This window comes from Styela clava, chromosome 14 (assembly GCF_964204865.1).
Source record: "Styela clava chromosome 14, kaStyClav1.hap1.2, whole genome shotgun sequence".
Taxonomy (NCBI): domain Eukaryota; kingdom Metazoa; phylum Chordata; class Ascidiacea; order Stolidobranchia; family Styelidae; genus Styela; species Styela clava.
This window is the reverse complement of record NC_135263.1, coordinates 1547084-1559283: the sequence shown is the minus strand read 5'-3', so window position 1 is coordinate 1559283 and position 12200 is coordinate 1547084. Positions and strand designations below refer to the sequence as shown.

Below are 12200 nucleotides of genomic sequence, written 5' to 3'. Positions count from 1 at the left end.
CCAACAACACGCTCATGATTCTAAATCGAAACTAACTAATCCCATATCAGACACAAACTGAGAACCGGACATTCGCAGCAGGCCATGTAAGTAAGACGTCGTGTCGCCTTTTTTCACCCTCAAGGAAAATATGTAGATCTCAACACACGATATCATATTCCATTTTTTACACCCGTGATAAAAAATTCGTCTCTTACCTCCAAATATGGACATTAGTCCGAATACGACGTAAGGTAGTGGCTTGGCATATTCATCTAACATTGCAATGAATGGGGAAAGGATTCCTCCTATACGAGCCCAGCTACTGCAGACACCTAATCCCAGATTTCTGAAAAACAAGAGATAAATGCTCAAAAATAGGAAAAGTAGCGGTAGAGGGCTCTAGTTGAGTACTGCGTTTGCTGAAATGACCGGCGGACGGAGGCGATCATAACAGGGGCGTGTCTATAAATGTTTGAGAGCCCCCAGCCCCCTTTTTTTTCTGTATCATACATCACATGGCAATTTTCGTAACTTGAAACGCTTTTTAGACCCTTTAAGACTCTTGAAAATCCACGTTTCCGACCTCCAGCCGGACCTGCTGGCCTAGGTCAACTCGGCAATTAGGAATTTCTGCTTGATGAGGTTATTTCAAAGGGCGTTTTCACTTTGGTGAGCATAAATTGGCTCGGCGTTGTGGTGCATCGTGCTAAGCGTTAGGAATACGCTCGCCACGGCATCTCTGATTACCCTTTGTGGGTTCGCAAGTTCGAATCCCATGCGGGGATGATCATGTGAGAGAGGATTGCTGGACACCTCGCCGCCGTAGGGTGTTTAACCGCTGGTCGATTACGGCTTCCTCCACCATCAAGTCCATGCTTCCGAAAACAAATACCTAACTAATCCCATAACCGACCTGGACCGGTAACCGGACGAGAGGCCGTGGTACGCCATATGATTATGCCGTCTTATCGGCTTTCCTCCCCCCGGGATAAATATGTAAATCCTCCCTTTCTTCCTTGTTTGAACGTAATGGGATTTGGAATCTACCAATCAAAATAGCACTATAAATACCACTGGAATGACAAACAGAGGTGGTAGAAGGGCTTAAAGTCTCCGGAAAGGGGCTACGAGTAGGGCTGCGCATTTCGAATCGAATATTCGAATCGAATCGAAGAGTAAATTATTCGAATAGGTTCAGAGCTAAATTTCGAATCGCCGCCATCTTGTTTTTATCTTTCCGTTAATGGTCGAGGTGAATTCCCCATTTTTTTTTTCATCGGAGTCATATTTTTTCAACGAAATTCTAACATATGACTATTTTCTGTAGTGAGTTATTGATAAAACGTGTTTGTTATTCTGTGTGAACGCTCAGTAATCTATCTGAGTGATTTATTCTATGTCTTCAGTAATTCATTTGTTGAGAGGACCAATTATACTATAATAAAGTCGGTTACAATTATATATTTTCAAGTATTCGAGATTCGATTCGATTCGAAAAAATTATTCGATTCGATTCTGAAATCACAAGGTATTCGAAAATGCCCAGCCCTAGCTACGAGGCGCGAAAGTTTGGGAACCAGTGGTGTATACTATAAGTAAGCTTACCTTATTGGCGTTGGGTATATCTCTGCTGCGTAGATATAAACAGTCCCAAAAGCCGCTGCGATGCTAAATTTCCCGAACATGGAGAGACAGATGTTCAACCAGAGGAGATCTGGAAAAGCGACATCTAGTGTTATTGGAATACTCCTCAAGATTTTAGTTAGACATCGAGATCGCAGCCAGCTCAAAATTTTTGGTGAGAAGGTCATTTTTTTGGTATTTTGGCGTAATACGGCGGTTACTCGTGTCTTTTGCTCCGAACAAGTCAAGATAAAAGCAGCTACCAACATTATTTTCTTAAAATAACTCTATACAGAAGTTATCCATGCCCCCAAAAGGCTACGCCTATGTTAGACATAACTCGACTTTTGTTGCGATCAAAAAAGTTCACATAAAGGCAGTGACATCTAGTTTTAGTGAATTTTAATTAAAAAAAAATGACCTTTGTTTTAACCAGAAGATCAATCAATCGTTTATTTGTCATCACAAAAAAACGATTATATAAAAAATTGATACAACAAAAAAATATACTGATTATGTTAATTCTGTGACCAGAGTCGCGATTGACCCAGAGAGGTCTTTAAGCAGCAACACCTACAACGCTGATATGGGTGCGCTAGTATAAACAAGTAACTGAATGAGGCACAACTATTGAATACCAATGATACCCTGTATCGCAGGGGTGGGCCATTATATTCCTGAGTGCGCCAGTTACAGATAATAAAATAAAACTTGGTTACCGGGCCGGAGGCTCAAAACTTAATATGCAAAACTATAAATAAAATAAGTTTATTTACATAAGCTAGGCTAACGTTTATACAATAACGAGAAGCACTATGAAACAATCAGGGTCATTATGACATCATTTTCAATGGGAATTTATATCCATGAAAACTATAGTCGTAATTTCAGCAGATACAAGTGGGCCGGATGAAACACTTCGACGGTCCGGATCCGGCCCGCGGGCCGTAATTTGCCCGCACCTGGTGTATTACAAATCTCACCCACCTTTCGGTACGAACATCATACAGATACAGGCAATTCCTCCCGATGTTAGTGAGAACACTAGTGTAGGTCTTCGTCCCCATTTCTCTAGCAATGCAACGCCTATGTAGGATGCAGGTACTTCTACAATTCCTGATATGAATAAATTAATAAACGGATCTCCTCCAAGATCGGCGGCATTTAGTGTTAGACCGTAGTACACACTTGAAGTTACCATCCTGAAAAACAAGAAAACGATGCTCAAATACATGGCCACGAAGTTCAAAACGTGCTCGGCGGTGTGGCGCATCGTGCTAAGCGTTAGGAATACGCTCGTCACCGCATCTCTGAAGGTTCGGGCAGGTCAGGGTTAGGCCATGATTTCTGGTACAAATACTACGAGAGTCACTTGGCTAGTCCCCAAACTCGTATGAGAACTAAAATAAAGAAAATTGAAATATAATTTTCGCCTGACCCTAACCTGGTGCACATACTATGTTTAGGTGTCCGCCATCTTGGTTCACATACTTCGGTAGTACTTCGGTACTCCGATCCCAAAACTTTTCTTACCATTCATAAAACAGGATGAAAGACTTTTTTCTCATATTCGGAGACCTCAGGAGATCGATAACTGAATACATTTTCTTTGAAGACTTTAATTCTTTCTCATCTGTCTTTTCGGTGTGCAGGCTCTCTGCTTCTTGACCGTCGTCAATTCCGCGGTAAATTCTTTGTCTAAAAATTGAATGGACTTAGAAAAGATTTGTCATTTTAATGTTTTATGCTTGGTAGGGAAAACTGAGTAGTGATGAGGGCCACACTAGCTGGCTTGGCGGGCCGGATTGTGGCCAGTGTGCACCTGTTGTACAACCCTGGTTTAAATGAATCTATTCATTGCGAATTTTTTAAAAATGGTGGCCCAACATCGAGTCTTCTGAGTAGTGCTTATTACAAACGAACGCTTTACTTCACAATGCATTTTGTTTGCGTTTTGCCTTGGTCGATCCACTAAATTTAATCCAAAATTTATGGTCCCCAACTTTGTAAAAACCCATTATAATACAACCAAATATCACTTAATGGTGAGCGATCTCAAGGATTCCACTGAATTTGATCTAAAATTTATGGTCCCAATTTTGTCATAAAAACTCATCATAATACAACCAAATACAACTTACTGGTGGGCGATGCTTTCTAATTTCTTTGCTTCATCACTGTGCAAGTTTTTCCCACTGTCCATGATCTTTCTTACAATCCTCTCGGCAACGATGTACTTCTTGGAAGAAATCAGCCAACGAGGAGACTCAAATAAAAACCTGAAAGTGATACAAAGAAAGATTGTTAAAGTGGCCGATTAGAGTAACACGAGCGTGTAGATTTATTGCAATAAGCGCAGCCTATGGACCTTTCCCCGAGCATCAACTTCCTTGTTTACTTGGTGACATTGGCCAATCAGCAAGATGCAACAAGTGACGTAACAATGCCTCCTTTTCACATCCGCTTAGACACTTTTCTCACTCAGACAGATTTTCAGGCGTGGTTGTAAACATCACCTCGTTTTCGTGTTTTTGAACTCTATTCGTTAGTTTTCGGTTGCGTTTTGGAAATTTAAATCAGATAATTCAACGATCACTATGTCTTTTTAGAAGTTTTAATTTACTCGCAGTAAAAAGGAATTGGTGTAGAAACAGCTGGGATAGACTAGTCTAAAATTTCTTACCGGTACTTCTAAAAAACACGCGATGTATCATAATAATGGTTTGAAACAAATACCACATTTTACAGTCGCCAACTGGCGGAACCAAACTTAAAATGAGCCCCGAAAATTTTGCAATGGTAAAGTATAGGAAGAATTTTTCGGGGGTCAAAGGTCGGGGAAAGGTCCATTACAGTGGTTTCAGCCAAGAAGGAGAGGGGAGTGAAGTTCGGGGTCCGACGCGCAGGACCGTAGCCAATGGGAATGGGGTTAAGAGTTGGAATACCCCGTTTTTGAAAAGTAAAAAAGTCATTTTTCTGTATCAGACATCGTCAATTTTCGTAGCTTGAAACGCTTTTTAGACTTTTAAGACACTTGACAATCCTCGTTTCCGGCCGGACCCGCTTGCTGCTACTTCTAACTTGGCAATTAGTAATTTCAGAATCACATTACAAATGAATAGGGCTGAGCATTTCGAATCGAATATTCGAATCGAATAGTAAATTATTCGAATCGGTTCAGAGCTAAACTTCGAATCGCCGCCATCTTGTTTTTATCTTTCTGCTAATGGTCGAGGTGAATTCCCCCAGTTTTTTTTCATTGGAGTCATATTTTTTCAACGAAATTCTAACATATGACTATTTCCTGTAGTGAGTTAATCTGTGTGAACGCTCATTAATCTATCTGAGTGATTTATTCTGTCTTCAGTAATTCATTTGTTGAGGGGACAAATTACTATAATAAAGTCGCTTACAAATATATATTTTCAAGTATTTTCGATTCGATTCGAAAAAATTATTCGATTCGATTCTGAAATCACAAGGTATTCAAAAATGCCTAGCCCTACAAATGAATGGCTACGTCCGTACTAAGGAGCTCATATTTGGTGCACTTTTCTCCTAAATATTCTTCCTCCAATGGGGGGTGTAGACTGTAGTGTAGGCCGGGGCTACTCAACTGGCGGACCGCGGTCCGAATCCGGACCTTTCGACCATTCAATATGGACCGCGTATGCAGCATGAGCATCGTTTTAGAGTTTTCGTTGATGATTTTGATACTATTTACATGCACGGCTATACAGTTTGCCGTACTGGTACCGATGTGCGACATTTGTGTCCACATTTGTGAGCCAATCATTGCTCTTGTATTTAATTTAATAAAACATTTGTTTATTTGATAAAATAATTTTCTGAAATGTCCGGACACCTGTTATTTTGAAGTTTTGTAAACGGAACTTCGGTGAAAAAGTTAAGTAGCCCTGGTATAGACCAATAATTTCAAAGTCTTACCATAAAATCACGACAATCCCGGCCAGAGGAACTGATATAGCGAGTTGCAAAGTTCTCCAATCTCTTATGTAGTATCCCAGTAAAGCAAGCAGGCAGAATCCCAGCGCAAAGAAGGCTTGGGAAGTCTGTCCAACTGCGACTCGATATTTCGGTTTCACGGATTCTGTTCCTGTGAGAAAAATTTCATAGGTTATATATTAGCTCGACCGCGAATTATTCCGAACCATTCTAAGGGGGATTTCAGCACTGTTTCAGCGCCCTTGGGGAACATTTCAAAACATAAAGTGTTAAATTATTTCATTCAAGTAATTATTTCTTTAACGTTACGCCGGCAGTAATTGGCCCGCGAGCCGCGGCTTGGAAAGCATTGGTAACGGTGGGACGCATCCTATAAAGGGGGACGTAGACAAGCTAATTAAAAATAAAAATATTTGTTAGATTTAATTTTACATATTTTGGATATATATTTACATTTCCTTATTTTGGATAATTACCTTCCACGTATTTTCAACGTGTTTTTGAATACAAGAGAGCTATGCTCGAATATATGGACACGTTATGCTAAATAATTCCAATGACGTCATAGCAAAAAATAAAGGTAATGGCCATCTGGAAAAAAATTCCATCTTTAACCACTGAAAATTTCAAAGCAATTGGTCCAGTAATCAAAGAGAAAAGCGATTTCTTCAACACGTGTCAATGAACAAGTACAACAAAACGATCGTTATGTCCACTACGCGTCCAAAAACATACTTCCGCCTTACTATCTGTTATTTGTAGCTTATTGTTAGCTAGTTATTTTTGAGGTGGGGCTCGAGACTTGACAAATTCAAAAAAGGGGGCGCGGTTAAAAAGTTTGAGAGCCACTGGTCTGGAGATTTTTCACTAGCTGACGAATTTTTTCTGTTGTAGTTTGAAAATACTTACCCAGAACAAATGAGCATGAGAAAGCAGGGAACAGATTGAAACCGACGAAAAACCTCAAACCAACGAACAGAATAGACGATTGAGCAAAAGCAACGCCGATTGCAAACGCACATCCTGTTACGAGAGGTGCAACGATACCCAGTTTCCGTCCGAATCTGGAAAATAAAAATAATGGTCCAATATTGAATCTCCCGAAGTACGCACCAACAAGTTTATTTTTTCACATGCCGAAATAACACATTGTATGAACAGAATACGGAAAGATAAAAAAGAATCCATTTTAGTGTGAAGGGAGACGCGATAAACCAGTGATGTTTATCGATCATCGTCACCTGGAATCTAAACTTACGGAAATTCAAATTTTCAAAGCATTCCTAACTCTAACCCTAACCGTGAATAATTACTAATTTGTTATTTTAAAGCGGTGGAGGATTTTCGACGTTCCAGAAATATGTTGTACCAATATATGGAGGAAACTAATTTTGTTCACCTACCTAAGTTGTGTAAAGGGACTGAAACCTATGGGCAGGGGGATATTCACTTTGCTAACACAGACAGTCCCGAACTCGTAATAGAAGTAAAATAAGGAAAATCGGAATAAAATTATGGGCCAACCCTAACCTGGTACACATACTACGGAAGTATCGATTTTCAAATCTCAATTTTTCTTTTTATTAGTGGGTGGGGAAAGGGGCGTACAAAATATCCGTATTTTTAACTTACCTATCAGAGACCTGACCCCAAAACGTGCATCCAATGGTTACCCCCAGCATAAATATAGCTTGGGCAAACCTTCGCTGATAACTGTCTTCACATACTAAATCAAAATCGCTGACAGTGGTCGAAGCAAACATTGAAGTATCGTAATTCCACGAGGAGCATTTTTCGATGCCAGAGTGCGCTATGGAGCTTGTTGTGGGGGGCTGTGAGGTGGAGTTGACGTCGGAGGTCATGTTGAAAGTGTCAAAGGTCATATTCGGCCACCAGTAACTGCAGTCGATTTCATTGAATGTGTACCTGGAAATAAATGAGGAAATTAACATAAATGTCTTGCAACCTACACTTTTTTTTAAATGTATAAACGTTCCACAGATTGTCTCCTTTGTTTACGGTTATTTTTCTCCTCATTTTATGGCAAACGAACACACTCAGTGTGAAAATAAGCTGGCTTAGGCAAAGACGTTTTTATGGTGTCAGGTCAGGGATACCTGCAATACACAGACCAGGGATTTACCTGCACCAACCCCCCACCCCTTCCCCCTATAAGTAGTGAGAGGATCAGCTAGATACATAACACATTTTTATTGGACACGTTTAGTGGCCATAACGATCGTTTCAAAATTTTGTTGTTATTGTTATTGTTATTTGTCTCCGTCTCCATTTTTAAAAAATCGCTTTTCTCTTCGAATACTGGACCAATTGCTTTGATATTTTCAGTGGTTAAAGATAAAATTTTTCTCCAGAAGGCTATTACTTTTTTTCTCGCTATGACGTCATCAAAATTATTGCCACTGGGTGGCGCTACGTGTCCATATATTTGAGCATAACTTTCTTGTAAGTTAAATATATATATGTATTGTCCCGAGTTTGCGACAAATCGTAGCTCGGAAACGCCTTTAAGACTCTCAACACTCGTTTTACGGCTGGTCGCTGATCTACTCCTACATTGCCGATCAAATTTATACAAGGACTTACGCGTCTCGCTATGATTACTAAAACGAGATTGGTATTTTGCACGGTGCGGTAAGCAGTACTTTTAGACCAAAACCCCGCGCGCGAACAGCTAACTTGAATCATGTTAGGTTTGTCAATTGTTGTTATGCGATAGAACTGTTGAAACTTAATGGTTAAAGTCAGATTCGTGGCAAATTATCGGCCCTTGTTCAAGTCGGGCGGGTGGTCTTTGTTTATTAAATATTAGGTGAAGAGACCACAACAAGATTGATGGAAGCTGCAATTATCATTCCTTGTCTACCTTTGCGAGATTTCCCTGCTATGTCGATCAATCAAAGAGGCGATGTAGCGAAAGCAGCATCAGTGGCATACCACAAGGTGAGAATAAAAGTAGTCTATAGACGTTGAATGTATCGTTTTGTTGTTTTGTGGTTGTTAGAATTTATTTCACATTCTCATTTTTATAAAAAAAATCGCTTTCTCGTCAATTACTGGACCAATTGCTTTGAAATTTTCATTGAATGAATATTGTATTTCTCGCTAGAAAGATATTTTGGCTAAATTTCCTATGAGATCTGAAATATCATCTACAATTCCGCTGTTTCATTTTTATTCCCGGGAACAATTTTTGTGACGGCTCGCAACAACATCGTGACGGCTCTCTTCTACGTTTTCATGTCATCGCGAAGATAGTGGTACCGGTAGCCTACTGTTACAGAGTGCATACCAATACTACTTCGCTTTGGTATTCGTGTCTATATATTTGAGCACCGCTCTCTTGTTTGGGGTGCTGTGTCATCTCTATTGAATTTTTAAACGATTGGGATATTTTAGTTCAGGGTGGTCCAAGGTTGTCGGCTCCGCGGGCCACAAAATTGTTTTTGCATTGTTCGCGGGCCACAATAGTGCCAAGAATAGGTAAACAGTGCAATACAAAACAAACACTTTTATTGTACAATCACATAGTTATTAGGCATAGCCATTCTAGGCTAATAGAATCGATTTCAACTTCGCTAGTTTCCCCAGCTAGCCATAACACTATTTAATTCAGTGACATTGGTGATGACAATATGTCAAAGGATTTTTCTAATTAATTTTATGACGAAACAACACGAAATTCGATTTTTCGATTACTCTCCGAATGTGACGCGGGCCACAGATAATGAAGCGGCGGGCCACATGTGGCCCGCGGGCCTGGGTTTGGACCACCCTGTTTTAGTTTATTTCGATTAATTTTCCCGCATGTCATGTTGCGTGCGCTATGAATGTTGTTAATGAATTTTGTAATATTTGTAGGAATATGAATGGATATTCAGTCCAAATGTCCTAATAGCAATGTTTCTCAACCCGGAAGAAAACGTGTCGGAGGGATTTCGCCTTGTTTTTGCTGTGGTATTACTAATATCCTTCATTACTTATCGATTTTAATCGGTAAGTATGTTGATAGGTATTTGTCTGTCTGTTTGTTTGACTGTTAGATGCACGCAATATCTCACGAAAGCGAGATTGAATCTGCTCCAGATTTTGCATGTGCATTCATCATATGTCGTACCAGAAGCCTATTGATTTTGGATGAATTATGTAGTATAATTAGCGAGTTATTTATTTATTAGTGATGGGACACAAGGTTTCACTATGGGAAAAAGAGCGCTGTTTTGGGGATCCTCTAACTTTCAATCGATAAGTCTTCGGTCTCTGAGCGATATTCTCGTTTCTTCATTATTACTGCCTTATAGATATATACAGCAGGTTAAGAGTATGGATGGATATATGGTCCCTATCGTCATTTATACTCTTCGCTATTGAGTCACTTTCTCATTTATCCTTCAAAAATTATTAATATGCCAATTTAATTAGAAGTGACAGTGAATACCGCAATTTACATTATACTTGGGTCAAAACAATACGATCAAGAAAACAGACATATGATATTGGTTAATTCAATGTACCACTACTTATCTGGATTTGTCTTGTCGGGAAACAATACAATTTTATTTAATATAAATCGTACGCTGCTCTATAACTATTCATATGGCGTCATCAGTTGTGACGCAATCTGTTGACTTAATGAGCTGTTCATGTATAAAGCACCCACCTTTCGCAGCTATCCAAAGCGTTATTCTCGTCATCCCATGGAATGTACCTGCTGGTTTGTTCTTCTGTCCAATTCCCTCCGCATCTCTGGAATGTAATAATAAGTTCCTTTAAATGAGTAATAAAGGATGTGAGACAATTTATTAACCTGGTTAAGGCCATTAAAACTCGTTTCGGGAGCTGCACACCTTTTATAATTGGCTCTTCTCCGCGGTACACGCAATTTTTGGTACTCCTAAAGTATGCGCACCAAGATGTCGCATAACCTGAACCCTAACCTGGTACACAACCTGAATTCAGGTTGTGCGCCATCCTGGTGCGCATACTTCAGGAGGTCCCAATTTTTTCTCGTGGGTCGCATTTGGCACACAGGTTGCACATTTCTGGCCTAATTGATTACACAATGGGTGAAGTGAAGGTCATGAGATCTGCAGGTTTAAATCTGCGACATCAATATAGGCAAGCCAACGAGTTCTAATTCCAAGGAATACCATAATCACACATATCTTGAAAATAAATAGGAATTTCTTCCTACAAATGACACTAAATTTGTATATCTCCAGTGATGAGCTGGAAAAATCATAACAACTGGAACGCACCTAATTTGCAAAAATGTAATATATTTACAACACGACGCGGACGTGAAATTTTTTTACAGAAACTTTTGTTCGGCGTAAGATGGAGCCGAAGAACTACAATGAAATATGAAGAAATTATCGTAGCTATGTCTTTGTAAAATTACATGAATATTTATAGCGATCCAATACAAATGTTATTATTAGAAAGGTATGGGATACATTTCCACGGGGTCAAAGGTCGGGGAAACATCTATTACACGTTACTGATGTATTAACTAATTGCGTGACGTGATCTAAAAAGAATTACGAATTATGATGTAACATAACATAAATTTATAACTAGGTTTACCAGAGAAATTAGACTTTTTGTACCATAATTTCATTTCAACAACAGTAACGCAAATGCAATAAAATGTCCAACAACGGAACTACAGCTCACCACTGCATATCTCCATTGCATCCTTCCACATATTCAAAATTCTCTTTTCACAAATAACAAATTTCAAACCAAATAGCAAAAATTTAATCCAGTACACAATCTTCATATTCTTCTCATAGGTCAAATATTTTCCTACAAATGCACCAAATTAGCAAAACGATAAAAATTAACCCTGTACGCACCTCTATAATCCTCTCCTTGAGTGGCATAGTGCACATGTGAGACTGTTCGGCTCCTAGGTAGACCATGGCACCCATGTGGGTGGCCACAAACACACATGGCAGTATCAAAAGTGCCAGTTGCACCCACTGCGGCCGCGTCATCTTATTCAATTCATTAAGTATATTGTCAAATTCTATCATTTTGACGGTATTTAGTTTTCTCTGAAAATTGGATAAAATATTAACTTTTAAATGTACACATATGTGTAACATGTGGAATGGTTAACCGGTTCACCGATGTTGGACAGGTAAAGCTTAGTTTCATGAAACATGTCATTAATACTTACATTGTCTCAGACCCGCTGTTTATTTATAAATTTGGCTGAACTTCCAAATTTCCACTAGTGTTTCTGAGAATGGGTAACTTTTAAATCGGTTAACCGGTTAATCGATTTTCTACGGTTAATGGTTACCGATTTTGTACGGTAATCGGTTACCAATAATTTTGACTGTGAACTGACATTCTAGGCTTCACGAAAATACAAGATGTCCTCTAGTATTGCTGGGGATGGTTAACCGGTCAATCGATTTTATTCGGTTAACGGTTACAAATAATTTTGACTGTTAACTGACTTTCTAGACTCTACAAAGCTTCAATAGTGTTGCTAAGAATGGTTAACCGGTCAACCGATTTAAGACGGTTTACGACCGCAATTTATTTTAACTCTCACCTGGTGCCCTTGTTCAAACCGTTACGTATATTATAAAATTCCA

The 12200-nt window shown here is 39.3% G+C and overlaps 1 protein-coding gene across 1 annotated transcript in view; it reads right to left on the bottom strand.

The window, feature by feature from the left end:
• The window catches only part of LOC120341414 (organic cation transporter protein-like), a 29660-nt gene that overhangs the window by 2447 nt on the left and 15013 nt on the right, over positions 1–12200 (bottom strand). Inside the window, exons 2-11 of the mRNA XM_078120009.1 lie at positions 11448–11648; positions 10250–10335; positions 7204–7497; positions 6481–6635; positions 5554–5722; positions 3747–3884; positions 3139–3303; positions 2593–2807; positions 1588–1696; positions 198–328 (exon numbers count right to left, since the gene is read on the bottom strand). Of these exons, the coding sequence (XP_077976135.1) occupies positions 198–328; positions 1588–1696; positions 2593–2807; positions 3139–3303; positions 3747–3884; positions 5554–5722; positions 6481–6635; positions 7204–7497; positions 10250–10335; positions 11448–11648 (1663 nt within the window). The remainder of the gene's footprint in view (positions 1–197; positions 329–1587; positions 1697–2592; positions 2808–3138; positions 3304–3746; positions 3885–5553; positions 5723–6480; positions 6636–7203; positions 7498–10249; positions 10336–11447; positions 11649–12200) is intronic.